Genomic DNA, 23,920 nt, shown 5'->3' with positions numbered 1-23,920 from the left:
AAGGTTTACTGCTGTCTTTCCAGATAAAGTGTTTTAATTACAGAAGCTTTATCTTTACCATAATCGAATTTAAAAATTTGCTTATACTCTAATAAGAATGATAAATCTTAGCAATGAGAAAGAATTTCCTGATGTGTAGAGAAGTGAGGCAATGTAACCATAACACTACCTAAGATGATTCCATGTTTTCCTGATTTTGTTGAAACTGATTATCTGGCAGAGTTTAGATAGTTTTCAACCCAGAAGCCAGAATTCTGACTAGGTAACTTGTAAAATATTCCTTATATTCCTGACATTCTACCATTTATACCACATTTTATGTGTGTTTTAAAATATCCTGCAATAGCTACTCACTCTGCTCACATGTTAAGCAGTCGTTCCACCTAAATTGCTTATTCACAAAGAGATTGATATCTATATTAAGCTCTATCCCAAAGATGTTTTCATATTCCTTCTCCATATTGCTTGTGTGAGTGTGCAAGGGGCAGGGGGAATAACAGCAAAGAGATAGCCCTGAACAATGCTATATCCACATGCAACCCGGGCTTAGGGAATGGCATAAAAATAGAATTAGGGGTTGTGATTTTCACTATCACTTTGCTGTCATAGACTGCACATCATTTTTTTGTATGAAATTGCCTTCCATATAGGCTTTGAGGTAGATAGAGGTCAGGAACCACAGCTAATGGGCCAAATCTGACATGCTGCATCTTTTCTTTATGACCTGCAAGCTAAGAATGATCTTTTACTTTATTTATTTATTTAGAGTTAGAGTCTTGTTCTGTTGCCCAGGCTGGAGTGCATTGGTGTGATCTTGGCTCACTGCAAACTCCGCCTCCTGGGTTCAAGTGATTATCCTGCCTCAGCCTACTGAGTAGCTGGGATTATGGGCATGTGCCAAGACGCTGGCTAATTTTTGTATTTTTAGTAGACATGGGGTTTCATCATGTTGGCCAGGCTGGTCTCGAACTCCTGACCTCGTGATCTGCCTGCCTCTGCCTCCCAAAGTGCTGGGATTACAGTCTTGAGCCACTGCACCTGGCTGATCTTTTACATTTTTAAATAATTGCAAGAAAAAAATTATAGAATAGTACTTCATGACAAATCAAAAATGTATTAAATTCAAATTTCAATGTTCATAAAGTTCCATTGGAATATAGCCAAACTAATGCACTTATGTACTGTCTATAACTGCTTTGTGCTTCAACAGAAGAGTTGAGTAGTTGCAACAGAGACCATGTGGCCCAAAAGCCTAAAATAATTGATATCAGGCCCTTTATATTAAAAAATTGCCAAATCCTTGGCCGGAGTATAGAAACTAAGGATAATGGCATAAGAGGAGTTTGAAGAGATAGAAAACAAAAAACAAACCAACAAAAAAACCAAGATCATGCAGGATCTTACAGGCAAAATAAAAATTTTGCATTTTATTATTTTTAAAGTTAGATGTATGATTAGAAGCCACTGAAGGATAGAAAGCAAGAGAGTGTTATGATCCAGTTTATGTTTCAGAAAGATTATTCTGACATTTGGCTTTGGGTCAGAATGTAGAAGATAGTGAAAGACCATCATTCCCACTGTAAAAACTAGAAAAAAAAGCTAGATAACTATAACCCAAATGGACATCAGGGATTTCTGGGTTCCACATAGGATGTAAAAAGCTGGCAAAGGCAGTGCTCTCCACATAACAATAAGAAAAATACAGATAAACTAAAAAATCATAACTTGAGGCCAGGCATGGTGGCTCACACCTGTAATCCCACCACTTTGGGAGGCCAAGGTTGGTGGACTGTCTGACATCAGGAGTTCAAGATCAGTTGGGCCAACATGGAGAAAACCCGCCTGTACTAAAAATACAAAAATTAGCTGGGTGTGTTGGTGCACGCCTATAGCCCCAACTACTCAGGAGGCTGAGGTGGGAGAATTGCTTGAACTTGGGAGGCAGTGGTTGCAGTGAGCCTAGATCACACCATGTCACTTCAGCCTAGGTGACAGCAAGATTCCATCTCAAACAAAACAAAACAAACCTTGAATTTATTAAAGATCTGAGGGTACAGGACAACTACCCAGCCGTAATTCTAAGGAAAGATGGGCATTTTCAAGAAAAGACAGAACATGAACACTGGCTCACCTATGGCAATGGGAAGATGAGGCCTCCATATAAGCAAGTATGAGGAATTCGATTAAAAGTTAAACACTTAAAGGCCAAGCGTGGGCTGGTATGGGGGTGCGTAGAGCCCCTGGAAACCACAGACTCAGGGGAATTCACACTTTTACAGGCATATGCCATCCCACTCGGTTAATTCTGTATTTTTCATAAAGATGGGGCTTCACCATGTTGGGCAGGCTGATCGTGAACTCCTGACCTCAAGTGATCTGCCTGTCTCGCCTCCTAAAGTGCTGGAATTACAAGAATGAGCCCTGTGCCTGGCTATTTCATTTTTTTTTTTGAGACAGAGTCTTGCTCTGTCGCCAGGCGCCAGGCTGGAGTGCAGTGGTGCAATCTCGGCTCATTGCAACCCCCACCTCCCGGGTTCAAGCAATTCTCCTACCTCAGCTTCCCGAGTAGCTGGGACTACAGGCATGCGCCACCATGCCCAGCTAATTTCTGTATTTTTAGAAGAGACGGGGTTTCACCATGTTGGCCAGGATGGTCTCAATCTCTTGACTTCGTGATTCGCCTGCCTCTGCCTCCCAAAGTTCTGAGATTACAGGCGTGAGCCATCGAGCCCGGCCTATTTCATTTCTTAATAAGCATCTAAAGATTTGTACCCTTCTAAGATGGGTATTTTGATTCCCCTTTTCCCTTTCTCATTTCTTTTGTTAATTATTTTTATGTTTTATTAGCATCTGCAAGACCCATGAGAGAAAGCAGCTAGCGCAGATTTGATAAGGCTTCTTGAACCATTGTTTATGTAGGAGTAATGGCACCCAGGATACCCGCATAAAAGGGGCTCCTTTAACCATAGCATTTACCATGGTCTGGGTAATTGATATATTCAGTGGGTAAATATTGTGATAAAGCCAGTCCCATGTGACTTGCATATGAAGCATATCAGCTGCTTCATGTTGGGTGCTCCACTTGACATTTTATAGGGAGAGTTGCACAGTCCCCTTCTCAGGGTAAACAGACCTTCTATATTATAGTGGCTTTTATCCAGTCTACCAGACTGGCTATTGCTTCAGGGATAACCTATTGTGCATCTGGATCATATATACTCATCAGTAACTGTTTAAGAGTGAGTTGTGTGTTCTGTATCAACTCAAACATGCCCCATTTTTCTGTAGCATTTAAAATGAAAGATATTGAGGCTGGGCACAATGGCTCAAGTCAGCATTTTGGGAGTAATCCCAGCACTCTAGGAGGCTAAGGTGGGTGGATCACATGAGGCTAGGAGTTTGAGACCAGCCTGACCAACATGGAAAGACACTGTCTTTACTGAAAATACAGAAGTTAGCGAGGTGTGGTGGTATGTGCCTGTAGTCTCAGCTACTCAAGAGGCTGAGGCATGAGAATTGCTTGAACCAAAAAGGTGGAGATTGCAGTGAGCTGAGATCAGGCCACTGCCTCATGTTTTATAAAATAATGGTCACCCAAAAGATATCTTACTTTACTAATATTCTAAACCCTTAGTAACACTAATTACCTGTGAAAAATCCTAGGATTACTCAATTCGACATAAAATGACATTTTAAATTAATGGAGAGAATTTTGAGACTAAATTTATTGAACTAATTGTATCAATGATTAATAAAATAATGTGAATTAAAAAGCAGGTGTGCAAGCTTCTATTCATCTGGTAAATGCTTACTTTTCTTTAAGCCAATTAATTAAAGCACTTTTATATAATTTGGTAGTGAAATATCACACATGACACATATATACATATAGGCATAATAGACAGACAGAAGCAGGTCTTATAGAGTTAAGATTTTTCATTTGCCTGTTTGTAAAATCCTGTCCCTTTCTTTTTTTTTTTTCTTCAATTTTTTATTGCATTTTAGGTTTTGGGGTACATGAGCAGAACATGCAAGACAGTTGTGTAGGTACACACATGGCAGTGTGTTTTGCTTCCTTTCTCCCCTTCACCCACATTTGGCATTTCTCCCCAGGCTATCCCTCCCCACCACCTTCTCCCACTGGCCCTCCCCTTTCCTCCCAATAGACCCCAGTGTTTAGTACTCCCCTCCCTGTGTTCATGTGTTCTCATTTTTCATCACCCGCCTATGAGTGAGAATATGCGGTGTTTCATTTTCTGTTCTTGTGTCAGTTTGCTGAGAATGATGATCTCCAGATTGATCCATGTCCCTACAAATGACACGAACTCATCATTTCTGATGATGCATAATATTCCATGGTGTATATGTGCCATATTTTTCCAATTCAGTCTATCATCAATGGGCATTTGGGTTGATTCCAGGTCTTTGCTATTGTAAACAGTGCTGCAATGAACATTCGTGTACATGTGTCCTTATAGTAGAACGATTTATAGTCCTTTGGATATATACCCAGTAATTGGATTGCTGGGTCAAATGGAATTTCTATTTCTAAGGCCTTGAGGAATTGCCACACTGTCTTCCACAATGGTTGAACTAATTTACACTCCCACCAACAGTGTAAAAGTGTTCCTTTTTCTCCACATCCTCTCCAGCATCTGTTGTCTCCAGATTTTTTAATGATCGCCATTCTAACTGGCGTGAGATGGTATCTCAATGTGGTTTTGATTTGCATCTCTCTGATGACCAGTGACGATGAGCATTTTTTCATATGATTGTTGGCCTCATGTATGTCTTCTTTCGTAAAGTGTCTGTTCATATCCTTTGCCCACTTTTGAATGGGCTTGTTTGTTTTTTTCCTGTAAATCCGTTTGAGTTCTTTGTAAATTCTGGATATCAGCCCTTTGTCAGATGGGTAAACTGCAAAAATTTTTTCCCATTCTGTTGGTTGCCGATTCATTCTAGTGACTGTTTCTTTTGCCATGCAGAAGCTGTGGAGTTTCATTAGGTCCCATTTGTCTATTTTGGCTTTTGTTGCCAATGCTTTTGGTGTTTTGTTCATGAAGTCCTTGCCTACTCCTATGTCCTGGATAGTTTTGCCTAGATTTCCTTCTAGGGTTTTTATCGTGCCAGGCCTTGTGTTTAAGTCTTTAATCCATCTGGAGTTAATTTTAGTGTAAGGTGTCAGGAAGGGGTCCAGTTTCTGCTTTCTGCACAGAGCTAGCCAGTTTTCCCAACACCATTTGTTAAACAGGGGATCCTTTCCCCATTGCTTGTTTTTATCAGGTTTATCAAAAATTGTATAGTTGTAGATATGTTGTGTTGCCTCCGGTGCCTCTGTTTTGTTCCATTGGTCTATATCTCTGTTTTGGTACCAGTACCATGCTGTTTTGATTACTGTAGCCTTGTAGTATAGTTTGAAATCCGGTAGTGTGATGGCCCCCGCTGTGTTCTTCTTGCTTAGAATTGACTTGGCTCTGTGGGTTCTCTTTTGGTTCCATATGAAGTTCATGGTGGTTTTTTCCAGTTCTGTGAAGAAAGTCAATGGTAGCTTGATGGGGATAGCGTTGATTCTGTAAATTACTTTGGGCAGTATAGCCATTTTCACGATATTAATTCTTCCTAACCATGAACATAGAATGTTTCTCCATCTGTTTGTGTCCTCTCTGATTTCACTGAGCAGTGGTTTGTAGTTCTCCTTGAAGAGGTCCCTTACGTTCCTTGTGAGTTGTATTCCAAGGTATTTTATTCTTTTTGTAGCAATTGTGAATGGCAGTTCGTTCTTGATTTGGTTTCTTTAAGTCTCTTATTGGTGTAGACGAATGCTTGTGATTTTTGCACATTGATTTTATATCCTGAGACTTTGCTGAAGTTGCTTATCAGTTTTAGGAGTTTTTGGGCTGAGGCAATGGGGTCTTCTAGGTATACTATCATGTCGTCTGCATATCGAGACAATTTGGCTTCCACCTTTCCTATTTGAATACCCTTTATTTCTTTTTCTTGCCTGATTGCTCTGGCTAGAACTTCCAGAACTATATTGAATAGGAGTGGTGAAAGAGGGCATCCTTGTCTAGTGCCAGATTTCAAAGGGAATGCTTCCAGTTTTTGCCCATTCAGTATGATATTGGCTGTTGGTTTGTCATAAATAGCTTTTATTACTTTGAGATACGCTCCATCGATACTGAGTTTATTGAGGGTTTTTAGCATAAAGGGCTGTTGAATTTTGTCAAATGCCTTCTCTGCGTCAAATGAGATAATCATGTGGTTTTTGTCCTTGGTTCTGTTTATGTGGTGAATTACGTTGATAGACTTGCATATGTTGAACCAGCCTTGCATCCCCGGGATGAATCCTACTTGATCATGTTGGATAAGTTTTTTGATTTGCTGTTACAATCGGCTTGCCAATATTTTATTGAAGATTTTTGCATCTATGTTCATCATGGATATTGGCCTGAAGTTTTCTTTTCTTGTTGGGTCTCTGCTGGGTTTGGTATCAGGATGATATTGGTCTCATAAAATGATTTGGGAAGGATTCCCTCTTTTTGGATTATTTGGAATAGTTTTAGAAAGAATGGAACCAGCTCCTCTTTGTGTGTCTGGTAGAATTCAGCTGTGAACCTGTCTGCACCTGGGCTTTTTTTTGTGTGATAGGCTCTTAATTGCTGCCTCGACTTCTGACCTTGTTATTGGTCTATTCATAGTTTCAGCTTCCTCCTGGTTTAGGCTTGGGAGGACACAGGTGTCCAGGAATTTATTTATTTCTTCCAGGTTTACTAGTTTATGTGCATAGAGTTGTTTGTAATATTCTCTGATGATGGTTTGAATTTCTGTGGAATCTGTGGTGATTTCCCCTTTATCATTTTTTATTGCATCTATTTGGTTGTTCTCTCTTTTATTTTTAATCAGTCTGGCTAGTGGTCTGTCTATTTTGTTGATCTTTTCAGAAAGCCAGCTCTTGGATTTATTGATTTTTTTGAAGGGTTTTTCGTGTCTCTATCTCCTTCAGTTCAGCTCTGATCTTAGTTATTTCTTGTCTTCTGCTGGGTTTTGAGTTTTTTTGATCTTGCTCCTCTAGGTCTTTCCATTTTGACGATAAGGTGTCAATTTTGGATCTCTCCATTCTCCTCATATGGGCACTTATTGCTATATACTTTCCTCTAGAGACTGCTTTAAATGTGTCCCAGAGGTTCTGGCATGTTGTGTCTTCGTTCTCATTGGTTTTGAAGAACTTCTTTAATTCTGCCTTCATTTCATTGTTTACCCAGTCAACATTCAAGAGCCAGTTGTTTAGTTTCCATGAAGCTGTGCAGTTCTGGGTTGGTTTCTGAATTCTGAGTTCTAACTTGATTGTACTATGGTCTGAGAGGTTGTTTGTTATGATTTCAGTTGTTTCGCATTTGCTTAGGAGTGCTTTACTTCCAATTATGTAGTCAATTTTAGAGTAGGTGTGATGTGGTGCTGAGAAGAATGTATATTCTGTGGATTTGGGGTGGAGAGTTCTGTAAATGTCTATCAGGTTTGCTTGCTCCAGGTCTGAGTTCAAGCCCTGGATATCCTTGTTGATTTTCTGTCTGGTTGATCTGTCTAGTATTGACAGTGGAGTGTTAAAGTCTCCTGCTATTATTGTGTGGGAGTCTAAGTCCTTTTGTAAGTCATTAAGAACTTGCCTTATTTATCTGGGTGCTCCTGCATTGGGTCCATATATGTTTAGGATCATTAGCTCTTCTTGTTGTATTGATCCTTTTACCATTATGTAATGGCCTTCTTTGTCTCTTTTGATCTTTGTTGCTTTAAAGTCTATTTTATCAGAGATGAGAATTGTAACTCCTGCTTTTTTGTTTTTTGCTGTCTATTTGCTTGGTAAATCTTTCTCCATCCCTTTATTTTGAGCCTTTGTGTATCCTTGCATGTGAGATGGGTTTCCTGGATACAGCATACTGATGGGTTTTGGATTTTTATTCAATTTGCCAGTCTGCGTCTTTTGATTGGTGCATTTAGTACATTTACATTTAGGGCCAATAGTGTTATGTGTGAATTTGATACTGCCATTTTGATGCTAAGTGGCTGTTTTGCCCGTTAGTTTTTGTAGATTCTTCATTATGTTGATGCTCTTTAGCATTTAGTGTGATTTTGGAATGGCTGGTACTGGTCGTTCCTTTTTATGTGTAGTGCCTCTTTCAGGAGCTCTTGTAAAGCATGCCTGGTGGTGACAAAATCTCTGAGTACTTGCTTGTTCGCAAAGGATTTTATTTTTCCTTCACTTCTGAAGCTCAGTTTGGCTGGATATGAAATTCTGGGTTGAAAGTTCTTTTCTTTAAGAATGTTGAATATTGGCCCTCACTTTCTTCTGGCTTGTAGTGTTTCTGCCGAGAGATCTGCTGTGAGTCTGATGGGCTTCCCTTTGTGGGTGACCCGACCGTTCTCTCTGGCTGCCCTTAGTATTTTCTCCTTTATTTCAACCTTGTTGAATCTGACGATTATGTGCCTTGGGGTTGCTCTTCTTGTGGAATATCTTTGTGGTGTTCTCTGTATTTCCTGCAATTGAGTGTTGGCCTGTCTTGCTAGGTGGGGAAAATTTTCCTGGATAATATCCTGAAGAGTATTTTCCAGCTTGGATTCGTTCTCTTCATCATATTCTGGTCCACCTATAAAATGTAGGTTAGGTCTTTTCACATAGTCCAACATTTCTCTGAGACTTTGTTCCTTCCTTTTTGCGCTTTTTTCTCTTATCTTGGTTTCTCGTTATATTTCATTGAGTTGATCTTTGACTTCAGATATTCTTTCTTCTGCTTGGTCAATTTGGCTATTGAAACTTGTGCATGCTTTGCGAAGTTCTTGTATTGTGTTTTTCAGCTTCTTTCATTCATTCATATTCTTCTCTAAGTTATCCATTCTTGTTATCATTTCCTCGAATCTTTTATCATATGTTTTTTCAATGTTCTTAGTTTCTTTGCATTGATTTAAAACATGTTCTTTTAGCTCACAGAAATTTCTCATTATCCACCTTCTGAAGTCTTATTCCATCATTTCGTCACAGTCATTCTCTGTCCAGCTTTGTTCCCTTGCTGCTGAGGGGTTTTGGTTGTTTCTAGGAGGCGAGGTGTTCTGGTTTCAGGTGTTTTCCTCCTTTTTGTGCTAGTTTCTTCCCATCTTTGTGGATTTATCCACCTGTCATCTGCGTAGTTGCTGACTTTTCGATTGGGTCTCTGAGTGGACACCCAGATTGTTGGTAATGGAGTATTTCTGTTACTTGGTTTTCCTTCTACCAGTCTAGCCCCTTCACTGTATGACTGCTGAGGTCCACTCCAGGCCCTGCTTTACTGGGGTGCAGCTATAGCAGCTGCGGAACAGTGAGGGATGCTACCAGTTTCTTTTTCTGCTATCTTTGTCCCAGGATGATGCCTGCCAAATGTCAGTCTTTTGGATATAGAGGGGTCAGGGAGCTGCTTGAGGAGACAGTCTGTACTTTATAGGAGCTCAATTGTTGAGCTGTGAGCTCTGTTGTTCATTCAGGTCTGTTAGGCTGCTATGTTTGATTCTGCTGCAACAGAGCTCATTAAAAACCCCTTGTTTTCTCAGATGCTCTGTCTTGGGTGGTTGGGGTTTTCTGTTGAGGTGTCCTGCCCAGCTAGGAGGCAGTCTAGTCAGTATTTGCCTGCCGAGGCTCCGTCCTGCTGTTGTGAGGTTTGCCATGTTGCTGCAGGCTCTGCTCTTCTGCTGCCGTCTCCACCCTGCTGCCATGGGCTATTCCCTGCAGCGGAGTCTCTCTGTTGTATCGGGTTGCCTCTGCAATGGCAGGCTGCGTCAATATTGGGCGTGTATCTCAGTAGGGGTGGATTGCCTTGGTAATGGTGGATGCTTCTCCCCCACGGAGCGTCTCAGGGAACACCTCCACAGGGAGTGTTTGGAATTGCCATTTTGTCCGTCCCACTGCACTACCCCAAATGCTGTGTCCCTGCAATCTTCTGGGCTGGCCCACTGTCCAAGTCCCGTTCAGTCTCAAGTTCAGCCCTCTCAAGTCTCAGGTTGCCAGTTCAACAGGGCACCCGGACATCACGCCCTGTGTGGAGCGCTGTGTATGGCCTGCCGCCACCACCCCGGCTGCCGGCTGCTCCAGCCAAAACCTCTGCCTGGCGTTTCACGTCTCCTTTATATCTGGGAATTTCCCCGTCCTGTGGGCAACAAAGATCAGTCTGGAAATGCAGCTCTGACTCACCTCTCCGCGCATTCACCGAGAGCTTCAATCCTGGGTTGTTCTCACAGCGCCATCTTGAGTCATCCTCCTCCCTTTCTTTATACTATTAATAAAATAAAAAGAAAAGAGGAGCCAACAAATGTTGAAGAACAAAGTTACCACACCAGACCTGAAACGGAGAAAGAGCTAAAGCAATCTGGTCCTGCAGAAGTTGACATTCTGAGATATCAACCTGAGGTATTTTAAAAAGAAAGAGATTACTGAATTTAAAAATGAAAAACTTCTTACAATTTCATTAAGGATAAATCAATACTTTCAGTAAAATCTTGTTCTATCCAATTCTTTCAATTGTATTAGTATATTAATATCAAAGTTCAAATTCTAGAAAAATTACAAATAATTTTCTTTTAATTGTAGCCAACTTAATCACATTTTTCCTCATTCTTAGACAGTTTTTTTCTAGCATTTTTTTTCTTTCTTTCTTTCTCTTTTTTTTTTTGGAGACAGTCTTGCTCTGTTGCCCAGGCTAGAGTGCAGTGGCAGGATCTCAGCTCACTGTGAACTCCTCACCAGGTTCAAGTGATTCTCTGCCTCAGCCTCCTGAGTAGCTGAGATCTCAGGTGCACACCACCACACGCAGATAGTTTTTGTATTTTTAGTAGAGATAGGTTTTCTCCATGTTGGCCAGGCTGCTCTCAAACCCCTGATCTCAGGTGATCCACCCACCTTGGCCTCCCAAAGTGCTGAGATTACAGGTGTAAGCCACTGTGCCTGGCCACCTTTTTTTCTTAAAAGGAGAAACTGAAATGTGGCTTAGAATTTAGTGTGGTAGGTGGAAGTGCGCTGGTTGTGGGTGGGACTCAGAGTCCACACTTTCACTACTGAGTTATTTCACCTTCTTACATGTCTCAGTTTCCCTCTCCAGAGGTCTTTCAGCTCTTTATTGGCGGGGGGGGGGGTTGAAATACTGAGTAATCAGCTCTTATATGTATTTCCTGGATGAGTCTTTAAAATTAATTTTGTTGGGAGGGGGTAGCCTGTAATGCTGCTGCATATCATGGGGTAAATGCCTCAGACATTCCCACTTGGCTCCTGGCCACCCGGAAGCACCTATTATCTAGGAGGAGCAAAATGTTCTTTCTCTCTGGAGCTGAGGAGGTCAGTCTCTCATTTATCTATGAAAATGACAGTTCAATTCCTCACATAAATGTGCAGACAAACAAATTGAGGTTAACTGTAGGAGGAAAAGGCAATGAAGAAGAAACTTTAGAATGCACCTTTGAATCAAAATATAGACCCTAAGCAACAACTTCCTAGGAGAAGAAAAGAAAACAGCTCAGAATAAACCAAAGACCATCAATCAAATGGGAGGTCCAGAACTCAGGAAGACTTACAAGTTCTACCTGAGGAGAAGCTTGACATTGGTGGGGGTACTTTCTTTCTTTTTTTTTTTTTGAGATGGAGTTTCGCTCTTGTTACCCAGGCTGGAGTGCAATGGTGCCACCTCGGCTCACTGCAACCTTCGCTTCCTGGGTTCAGGCAATTCTCCTGCCTCAGCCTCCTGAGTAGCTGGGATTACAGGCACGCACCACCGTGCCCAGCTAATTTTTTGTATTTTTAGTAGAGACGGGGTTTCACCATGTTGACCAGGATGGTCTCGATCTCTTGACCTCGTGATCCACCCACCTCAGCCTCCCAAAGTGCTGGGATTACAGGCGTGAGCCACCGTGCCTGGCCAATGGGGGTATTTTCAATGGGACCTAGCTGGTACCATAGATTCAGGTTTGGGTAACTCCTTCAGGGGTTCTGAGTCATCTCTGAGGCCCCACATGTAGAATGAAAATTGTTATCAACAAAAAGAATCAAACTCTGTAAAATATTGGAATTAGTAAAATATTGGTTTATTCTTAACCAAATATAAAGGCCATGACTCATGAGACATAGTCCCAGAAGGTCCCAAAACACATGCCCTAGGTGGTCAGGCTGTATCTTGGTTTTACACATTTTAGTTAGATATAAGGCACCAGTCAATACATGTAGGATATACATTGGTTTGGTCAGGAAAGGTAGAACAACTCAAAGGGTGAGGGCTTCCAGGTCACAGTGGGATTCAAAGATTTTCTAATTGGCAATTAGTTGAAACATTAAATTATTGTCTAAAGACCTGTAATACATAGAAAAGAGTATCTGGATTAATACAAGTGATTGTGGAGTCCAAGGATTTTCTCCTATAAATGAACTCTTCATGCAGCAGGTGTCAGAGAGAATGGTTTGTAAATGTTTCTTATCTGACTTAAAGAGATACCAGACTCTTAGTTCTCTTCTGGATAAGAGAAAAGACCTGGAAAGGGAAGAGGATTCTCTATAGAATGTAGGTTTCTTCACAAGAGACAGCTTTGTGGGGCCATTTTAGAGTATATTGAGGAAACATATTTTGGGGTAAAATATTTTGATTACTTTCAGGGCCTGCTATCATGTCAGTATTTTATTGCTACAAAGAGTCTGTTTTGTCAGTTTTAACGTCTTAAGGTCTCTATTTTAATGTTAATGCTTGTCAGTTATGCCTGAATTTCAAAGGGAGGGGAGCATAGTGAGGCATATCTGTCTCTCCCTTCCCATCACATCCTGAGTTAGTCATTCAGGTTAACTTTGGAATGCCCTTGGCTGAGAGGAGGGGTCCATTCAGTTGGCTGGGGGCCTTAGAATTTTATTTTTGGTTTAACAGAGAGTATTATGAACTACAAACTACACAAAATCACATTGGAAAGCCTATTCAAAATAAATTCCTAGAAACATACAACCTACTGAGATTAAATCAAGAAGCAGAAAACCTGAATATATCAATATCAAGTAATGAGATTGATTTTTAATAAAATATCCCATCATAAAAGAGCCCAGGACCTGATGATTTTATTGATAAATTTTACCAAACATTTACAGAAGACCTTACACCAATTCTTCTCAGACTCTTCTAGAAAATTGAAGAGAAGAAAATTATTTCAAGTTCATTCTATGAGGCCAGAAGTACTCTGATACCAAATCTAGGCAAGGATACACACATAAAGAAAATGTGGCATACATACAGCATGGAATACTATGCAGTCATGCTGGGCATGGTGGCTCACGCCTATAATCCCAGCACTTTGGGAGGCTGAGGCAGGTGGATCATGAGGTCAAGAGATCGAGACCATCCTGGTCAACATGATGAAACCCCGTCTCTACTAAAAATACAAAAAGAAAATACTATGAAGTCATAAAAAAGGATGAGTTCATGTCCTTATCAGGGACATGGATGAAGCTGGAAACCATCATTCTCAGAACAGAAAACCAAGCACCACATGTTCTCACTCTTAAGTGGGTGTTGAACAATGAGAACACATGGACACAGAGAGGGGAACATTACACACCAGGGCCTGTTGGGGGTGGGGAGGCTAGGGGAGAGATGGCAGGGGGTGGTGGGATTGGGGAGGGTAACAGGAGAAATACCTAATGTAGATGATGGGGGATGGATGCAGCAAACCATTATGGCATGTGTATAGCTGTGTAACAAACCTGCATGTTCTGCACATGTACCCCAGAACTTAAAGTATTAAAAAATAAAGAAAACTGTAGTTCATTAATCCTGATAAATATAGATACTAAAATTCTCAACGAAATACTAGCAAACCTAACTCAGCAGTACATTAAAAATCATTCAAAGTAACAGAAAGGGAGGAGAAAGGAAAGAGTGCTTGAGAGTCAGCTCTTGGGGTGACTCAGGTTATGCCCTTTAAGGGAAGAATAGCACTAGAAGGAAGAGGAGACAAATGTTGAGGTTTATGGATTCAGTTCCAGTTTAATGATGTGGTCCCTCTACAGAGCTTTCTCCTCTAAATCTTGGTCTTTTGTTTGGAAGTGAATAACAACATTTTGGCCTGAGAAAGCCCTAAAAGATCAGTGTATGTTTTGTGCCCTATTCTTTTATCACCAAAAGTGAGAAGAAATATTGCGGGGAATGAAGATTTCTTTGCATTTTAGCACTGCCGTTTCAACTGTAGTTGGCTTTTGAATGAGGATGACAATGGAAGAGATAAAGAATGAAGCTGAGATCACATCCATGGTTTCTATGCCCCTCTATCCAGTCATGTATCCTGTATTTAATGAGTTAGAATGAGTAAATCTGTCTGTAGCTCAGACACTGAGAGCTGCTTTCATTAAGGCTGAAAAAAAATTCAGGTCTCACACAAGACATCATTATGAAAATTTTAGAGAAAAAAGTGTAGAAATTAACTTCATGGATTCCTTTCTTTGTATGGCAGCTGATGATGTAGAAGAGCATATGATTGAGTAACCAGAGCCAGAATTCTGAGACCTAAATGAAAAGTCATGAGCACTTAAATTTTCAGTAATATCCCAGATGAGATCAATGACAGTGAGGTTTCTGCAGACAATCAAGGATATAGCTAGTGCAATAAAAGAACTTCTTGATACAGTGAATAATGCCTTCAAGAAATATCAATACCAGAACCGCAGGGCACTTGAACACCAAAAGAAAGAATTTATGAAGTACTCCAAAAGTTTCAGTGATACTCTGAAAACATATTTTAAAGATGGCAAGGCAATTAATGTGTTCATAAGTGCCAACTGACTAATTAATTAAACCAACTTAATACTTCCGACCTTCAAAGCTGTGGCCTGAAAGTTGAATACGTTAAAAAATGTACTTCTCAGTGGTAGCATTGAATGGACTTTATCTGTAAATTTTGAAGTTTTACTGTATAAATTATCAGTCCCTCTGGAAGGGATCTATTCCAGGTTGTTGAATGGGATTATTGCCATCTTACACATATTTTTGTAAAATGTAATTTAATTATAATCTGACACTTAAGATTTTGCATCACTTTTGCTATTATCATTCTTTTAAAAATTATAAGCCGAAAGAATGTATGCTTTAAAGTGTCATTATGTAACATTCCTTAAAAGAATTGTAAATATTGGTGTTTGTTTCTGACATATTAACTTGAAAGTGATCTGCTGCAAGATAATGTATTTAACAACATTTGGTGGCAAATATTCAATAAATAGTTTACATCTGTTTATAAAAAGATCATTCATCAAGTGGGATTCATCCCAGGGATGTAAGGATGGTTCAACATATGCAAATCAATAAATAAGATACATCTTATTAAGTGAATGAAGGAAAAAAATCCACAGTATCATCTCAATAGCTGCAGAAAAAGCATTTGATAAGATTCAACATCTCTTCATAATAAAAACTCAACAAATTTGAAATAAAAGGAACATACCTCAATATAGTGAAGGTTATATATAACAAACTGACCACTAGCATCACACTAAATGGAAAAAATTTTTAAATGTTTCCTCTATGATCTGGAATAAGGTCAAGATATTCACTCTCAGCACTTTTGTTCAACATACTGCTGAAAATCCTAGTCAGAAAAATTAGGCAAGAGAAAGAAATAAAGGGCATCCAAATTGGAACCTGACAAGTCATTTTTTTTTCTGTTTGCAGATATCATGACCTGTTATATAGAAAACCCTAAAGATTCCACCACAAAACTGTGAGAACTAACTAAAGAATGCAGTAAAGTTGCAGGATATAGAGTTAACATACAAAAATTAGTAGCATTTTATACACTAATAACAAACTTGTAGACAAAGAAATTAATAGCCACAAAAATTAAAATAGTGTACCTAGGAATGCATTTAACAAAGAAGGTGAAAGATTTTCATAGTGAAAAATATAATACACTGGTGAAAGAAATTAAAGAGGACATGCAAAAATAGAAAAGTATCCCATGTTCATGGACAGAAATTAATATTGAGAAAACCGCCACATTACCAAAATTATCTTTAGATTCAATGCAATCCCTATGAAAATATCAATGCTATTCTTCACAGAAATAGAATAGACTACCAGCATTCATATGAAACCAAAAAAATGTCAAATAGCCAAAGCAATCCTGAACAAAGGAACAAAGCTGGAGGCATCACATTACCGTACTTCAAATTGTAGTACAAAGCTATAGTAACCAAAACAGCATGGTATTGGTATAAAAATGGACACATTGATCAACAGAACAAAATAGAGAATTCAGAAATAAATCCACATATTTAGTCCACTGGTTTTTGACAAAGGTGTCCAGAACGTTTATTGGAAAAAGGACATCTCTTCAATAAATGGTGATGGAGAAACTGGACCCCTATGTGCAAAAAAATGAAACTAGATCCCTAATCTTTCATCACATAGAACAAATTAAATCTAAGTAGACTGAGGACCTTAAATTATGAAATTACAAGAAGAAAACAGGCAACATACTTCAGGACATTGGTCTGGGCAAAGAATTATATAGAAAATACCTCAAAAGTACAGATAATAAAATCAAAAATGGAAAAGTGGAATTGTAATCTAACTAAAAATCTTCTGCACAGCAAAGAAAACAATAGTGAAGAGAAAAACTAAATAATTGGAGATAATTCTTGCAAACTGTTTATCCAACCAGGGATTAATAATCCAGAATATTCGAGGAACTCAAAGAGCTCAAGAGAAAATTAAACCACAATAAAAGACTCCAATTAGAAAGGGCAAATGAGATGAGTAGACACCTCTCAAAAGAAGACACTGAAATGGTCAACAAGCCAGTGAAAAAGTGCTCAACATCACTAATCGGTGAAATGTAAATCAAAACCACTATGAGATGTCATCTTGCCTCAGTTTGAATGGCTCTAATTTTTGTATTTTTAGTAGAGATGGGGTTTCACCAAACTGCAGGCTGGTCTCAAACTCCTGACCTTAGGTGATCCACCCACCTCAGCCTTGCAAAGTGCTGTGTGAGCCAGTACATCCGATCTCTGAATGGCTATTCTTAAAAAGAAAAAATAAATGCTGGTGAGGATATAGAGAAAGGGTAACTCTTACACTTTGTGGATGGGAATATAAAATAGTACAGCCATTATGGAAAACGGTACGGAGGTTCCTCAAAAACCTAAAAATTACCATGTGATTGAGCAATTCCACTACTGGGTGGGTACATCCAAAGGAATGGTAATCAGTATATTTATTGTAGCACTATTTATAATAGCCAAGATACAGAATCAACCTACATCTATAAACAGGTGAATGTGTAAAGAAAATGTAGTATAGATACACAATGAAATAGTTTTTTGCCAGAAAAATTAAAAAAATCTGTCATTCATGGTAACATGCATAAGATTGGAGGACATTAGGTTAGGTGAAATAAGCTATCATAAAAAAATAAATACTGCATGCTCTTATGGGTGGAAGCTAAAAAAGTTGATCTTATCAAAGTACCAACTAGAATAGTGATTGGTAGAGGAAGGGGAGGTATACCTAATGCTTGGTTAATATATAGAAAAGTACAACCAGCACAGGAGAAAGAAGTTCTCATGTTCTATAGCACTATAGTGTGACTATAATTAGCTAGAAGAAGAGACTTTGAATGTTTCTAATACAGGGAGATGATAAATGTTTGAAGTGATGGGTATGCTAATCACCCTATTTCATCATTACACATTATATACATGTACTGAAATATCACATTGTAACCCATAAATATGTACAATTATGTGTCAATTAAAATAGCTAAACATTTTCAGTGTACAAAGTAACAATGAGCAAACTGAAATTGAATAGCAACAAAAATGTGATCTAGTTTGATATAAATCTAAGAAAATACATGCAACATCTTTATATATCAAGAGCTACAAAATATTGATTAAAGAAAGCAAAGAAAGCAAAATAAATGAAGATAAAGTCATTAAGAATTAAATAATCAATATTGTGGAATGATGTTAATTTTCCCCAAATTCAATGTAATAATGCATTATTCACTTTTGTGTAATAATTTTTTGGCTTAGCTTAACCCTTTGTGAATTGAATTGAGGTATAATTACATATAATCAACTTTATTTAAAGTATACAACTTGGATAATCTGGACAAATGTACATATGCATAAATTAATCTGTAGAGGCAAAAAAAATTAGACTAGTGATTACTCTGTCATATTATTGATAGAGATTGACTGGGAAGGGTCATAAGAGAACTTGCAGTACTTACAGTTACGTTCTCTGTCTTGGTATGGGTTTATGTTACATGAGCACATTTGTTTGTCAAAACACACTGAAAGGTACAAATAGAATCCATGCATTTTCTTGTACACAAAATTTGCTGTTAAATAAGAACCATAAAAATATTGAATTGTAGTTAACAATATGAAATTAAAGTATGATACTATTCACAATATCTGCAAACCTAAAATACTTGAAAATAAATTCAACAATAAAATGTATATGTCATTGATCCTAAAAATTATACTATATTGTTGAAAATAAAGAAAGCCTAGATCAATGGGAAGCTGTAGTAGTTCTTGAATCAAAGGACTCATTGTTGTTTTTTAAATTTTCTCTAAAGTGACCTGTAGATTAAATGTCACCCCAATAAAAATCCTAACCCCCCAATATAAATCCTAACTGGCTCTTACAGAAATGCACAAAGTGATTTGGAAATTTATGTGGACACATAAAAGACCTGGAATAGCCAAAACAACCTTGAAATAGAAAAACAAGGTTGAAGCATGCATGCTTTCTAACGTTATAAATCTAGTAATAAAAATAATAAAGAGAGATTGATGCACATGAAATGTCAAACAAACTGATCAACCAAATGAAGCAAAATCAAAATTTGGGTAATAGAACCACACATATTGTGAACAGATTTTTGACAAGGGCACATACAAAATTCAACGGAAAAAAAAAACTCATTGTATTAAATGGTTCTAAAACAAATGAATAACCAAATGAAATGGAATTACTTGGACATTATATTACATCATACAATAAGTTAATTTGAGATAGGTTATTATCTAAACACAAAAACTATTAGATTTTACATAGAAATATAGGATAGTTTTATAATCTAAGAGGAACAAGAACTTCACAGGACATAAAAACTACTAGACATTACAGAGAATACTCACATTACTGAATTGGATTTCATAAAAATTAAATTCTTTTTTTTTTTTTGAGATGGAGTTTCGCTCTAGTTACCCAGGCTGGAGTGCAATGGCGCAATGTCAGCTCACCGAAAAATTAAACTCTTATTCATCAAAATATATAATTAAGAATACAATTATGGCCCAGGCGTGGTGGCTCAAGCCTGTAATCCCAGCACTTTGGGAGGCCGAGGCGGATGGATCACGAGGTCAAGAGATTGAGACCATCCTGGTCAACATGGTGAAACCCTGTCTCTACTAAAAATACAAAAAATTAGCTGGGCATGGTGGCACGTGCCTGTAATCCCAGCTGCTTGGGAGGCTGAGGCAGGAGAATTGCCTGAACCCAGGAGGCAGAGGTTGCAGTGAGCCAAGATTGAGCCATTGCACTCCAGCCTGGGTAACAAGAGTGAAACTCCGTCTCAAAAAAAAAAAAAAGAGGTGGGAGGACTCAAGATGGCACTGTGAGAACAACCCAGGATTGGAGCTCTCCTTGAATCCACGGAGAGGTGAGTCAGAGCTGCATTTCGAGACTGATCTTTGTTGCCCACAGAACGGGGAAATTCCCAAGTATAAAGGAGACGCAGGACGCCAGGCAGTACCTCTGCCTGGCGAAGCCGGCAGCCAAGGTGGCGACGGCCGGCCCTACCCAGTGCTTCCCACAGGGCGCGCTTGTCCAGGTGCCCTGTTGAACTGGCAACCTGAGACTTGAGAGGGCTGGACTTGAGACTGAACGAGACTTGGACAGTGGGCCAGCCCAGGGGATTGCAGGGACAGAGCATCTGGGGTAGCCCAGTGGAACGAACAAAACCACGATTTCAAAAAATCCCCGTGCAGATGGTCCGAGACGCTCTGTGGGGAAGGGGCGTCCACCATTACCGAGGCAACCCACCCCAACTGAGATACACGCCCACTGCTGATGCAGCCAGCCATTGCTGAGGCAACCCGTCCCCACTGAGATACACGCCCACTGCTGACGCAGCCTGCCATTGCCGAGGCAACCCACTACAACAGAGAGACTCCGCCTCAGGGTGTGGCGGAGACCACAGCAGAACAGCAGAGCCTGCAGCAACAGGGCGAACCACACAACAGCAGGGCGGAGCCTCGGCAGGCAAACAGTGGCTAGTCTGCCTCCTAGCTGGGCAGGACACCTCAACAGACATCCAAAAATAAAGCCCGAACCCCCCAACACAGAGCATTTGAGAAAAAAAGGTTTTTTTAATGAGCTCTGTTGCAGAAGAATAAAACATAGCAGCCTAACAGACCTGAATGAACAACAGAGCTCACAGCTCAGCAATTGAGCTCCTATAAAGCACAGACTGTCTCCTCAAGCAGCTCCCTGATGCATCTATATCCAAAAAACCGACATTTGGCATGCATCATCCTGGGACAAAGATAGCAGAAAAAGAAACTGGTAGCATCCCTCACTGTGCCACAGCTGCTAGAGGTGCACCCCAGACAAGCAGGGCCTGTAGTGAACCTCAGCAGTCACAGAGTGAAGGGGCTAGACAGGTAGAAGGAAAACCAAGTAACAGAAATATTTCATCATCAACAATCTGGGTGTCCACTCAGAGACCCAATCGAAAAGTCAGCAACTACACAGACGACAAGCGGATAAATCCACAAAGATGGGAAGAAATCAGCGAAAAAAAGAGGAAAACACCCAAAACCAGAACACCTCGCCTCCTAGAAAGGACCAAAACTCCTCACCAGCAAGGGACCAAAGCTGGACAGAGAATGACTGTGACGAAATGACGGAATTAGACTTCAGAAGGTGGATAATGAGATATGAGCTAAAAGAACATGTATTAAATCAATGCAAAGAAACTAAGGAAATTGAAAAAAGATATGTGGAAATGATAACAAGAATGGATAACTTAGAGAGGAATATGAATGAATTAAAGGAGCTGAAAAACACTATACGAGAACTTTGTGAAGCATGCTCAAGTTTCAATAGCCGAATGGACCAAGCAGAAGAAAGAATATCTGAAGTCGAAGACCAACTCAATGAAATAAAACGAGAAACCAAGATTAGAGAAAAAAGCGCAAAAAGGAATGAACAAAGTCTCCAAGAAATGTGGGACTATGTGAAAAGACCTAACCTACGTTTGATAGGTGTACCAGAAGGGGACGAAGAGAATGAATCCAAGTTGGAAAATACTCTTCAGGACATCATCCAGGAAAATTTTCCCCACCTAGCAAGACAGGCCAACACTCAAATGCAGGAAATACAGAGAACACCACAAAGATATTCCACAAGAAGAGCAACCCCAAGGCACATAATCGTCAGATTCAACAAGGTTGAAATAAAGGAGAAAATACTAAGAGCAGCCAGAGAGAAAGGTCGGGTCACCCACAAAGGGAAGCCCATCAGACTCACAGCAGATCTCTCGGCAGAAACACTACAAGCCAGAAGAGAGTGGGGGCCAATATTTAACATTCTTAAAAAAAGAACTTTCAACCCAGAATTTTATATCCAGCCAAACTGAGCTTCAGAAGTGAAGGAAAAATAAAATCCTTTGCGAACAAGCAAGTACTCAGAGATTTTGTCACCACCAGGCCTGCTTTACAAGAGCTCCTAAAAGAGGCACTGCACATAGAAAGGAACAACCAGTACCAGCCATTTCAAAATCACACTAAATGCTAAAGAACATCAACATAATAAAGAATCTACAACAACTAACAGGCAAAACAGCCACGTAGCATCAAAATGGCAGTATCAAATTCACACATAACAATATTAACCCTAAATGTAAATGGACTAAACGCACCAATCAAAAGACGCAGACTGGCAAATTGGATAAAAATCCAAAACCCATCAGTGTGCTATATCCAGGAAACCCATCTCACATGCAAGGATACACAAAGGCTCAAAATAAAGGGATGGAGGAAGATTTACCAAGCAAATGGAGAGCAAAAAAAAGCAAGAGTTGCAATTCTCATCTCTGATAGAATAGACTTTAAAGCAACAAAGATCAAAAGAGACAAAAAGGCCATTACATAATGGTAAAAGGATCGATACAACAAGAAGAGCTAACGATCCTGAACATATATGGACCCAATGCAGAAGCACCTAGATACATAAGGCAAGTTCTTAATGACATACAAAGAGACTTAGACTCCCACACAATAATAGTGGACGACTTTAACACTCCACTGTCAATATTAGACAGATCAACCAGACAGAAAATCAACAAGGATATCCAGAGCTTGAACTCAGACCTGGAGCAAGCAAACCTGATAGACATTTACAGAACTCTCCACCCCAAATCCACAGAATACACATTCTTCTCAGCACCACATTACACCTACTGTAAAATTGACCACATAATTGGAAGTAAAGCACTGCTCAACAAATGCAAAACAACTGAAATCATAACAAAGAGCCTTTCAGACCATAGTGCAATCAAGTTAGAACTCAGAATACAGAACCCAATCCAGAACTGCACAGCTTCATGGAAACTGAACAACTGGCTCTTGAATGTTGACTTGGTAAATCATGAAATGAAGATAGAAATAAAGAAGTTCTTAAAAACCAATGAGAAAGAAGACACAACATGCCAGAATATCTGGGACACATTTAAAGCAGTCTCTAGAGGAAAGTATATAGCAATAAGTGCCCATATGATGAGAATGGAAAGATCCAAAATTGACACCCTATCGTCAAAATGGAAAGAGCTAGAGGAGCAAGATCAAAAAAACTCAAAACCCAGCAGAAGACAAGAAATAACTAAGATCAGAGCTGAACTGAAGGAGATTGAGACACGAAAAACCCTTCAAAATATCAATAAATCCAAGAGCTGGTTTTTTGAAAAGATCAACAAAATAGACAAATCACTAGCCAGATTGATTAAAAATAAAAGAGAGAACAACCAAATAGATGCAATACAAAATGATAAAGGGGAAATCACCACAGACTCCACAGAAATTCAAACCATCATCAGAGAATATTACAAACAACTCTATGCACATAAACTAGTAAACCTGGAAAAAATGGACAAATTCCTGGACTCCTGTGTCCTCCCAAGCCTAAACCAGGAGGAAGCTGAAACTATGAATAGACCAATAACAAGGTCAGAAGTCGAGGCAGCAATTAAGAGCCTACCACTCAAAAAAAGCCCAGGTCCAGACGGATTCACAGACGAATTCTACCAGATACACAAAGAGGAGCTGGTACCATTCCTTCTAAAAGTATTTCAAACAATCCAAAAAGAGGAAATCCTTCCCAAATCATTTTACGAGACCAACAACATTCTGATACCAAAACCCGGCAGAGACCCAACAAGAAAAGAAAACTTCAGGCCAATATCCATGATGAACATAGATGCAAAAATCTTCAACAAAATATTGGCAAGCCGATTGCAACAGCAAATCAAAAAACTTATTCATCATGATCAAGTAGGATTCATCCCGGGGATGCAAGGCTGGTTCAACATACACAAGTCTATCAACGTAATTCACCACATAAACAGAACCAAGGACAAAAACCGCATGATTATCTCAATTGACGCAGAGAAGGCATTTGACAAAATTCAACAGCCCTTTATGCTAAAAACCCTCAATAAACTCCGTATCGATGGAACATATCTCAAAGTAATAAAAGCTATTTATGACAAACCAACAGCCAATATCATACTGAATGGGCAAAAACTGGAAGCATTCCCTTTGAAATCTGGCACTAGACAAGGATGCCCTCTTTCACCACTCCTATTCAAT

The 23,920-nt window shown here is 39.4% G+C and overlaps 1 protein-coding gene and 1 pseudogene across 1 annotated transcript in view; one reads left to right on the top strand and one right to left on the bottom strand.

The window, feature by feature from the left end:
• Positions 1–4,867: 4,867 nt before the first annotated feature.
• Positions 4,868–23,920, bottom strand: part of CHIC1 (cysteine rich hydrophobic domain 1) — a 284,937-nt gene continuing 265,884 nt past the window's right edge. The window contains exon 4 of the mRNA XM_078364221.1: positions 4,868–10,295. Coding sequence (XP_078220347.1) covers positions 10,032–10,295 — 264 coding nt within the window. The 3' untranslated portion in view covers positions 4,868–10,031. The remainder of the gene's footprint in view (positions 10,296–23,920) is intronic.
• Positions 14,230–14,870, top strand: LOC144581041 (programmed cell death protein 10 pseudogene; annotated as a pseudogene).

The sequence above is a fragment of the Callithrix jacchus genome, chromosome X, assembly GCF_049354715.1.
Source record: "Callithrix jacchus isolate 240 chromosome X, calJac240_pri, whole genome shotgun sequence".
Lineage (NCBI taxonomy): Eukaryota > Metazoa > Chordata > Mammalia > Primates > Cebidae > Callithrix > Callithrix jacchus.
This window is presented reverse-complemented; position numbering and strand designations above follow the sequence as displayed.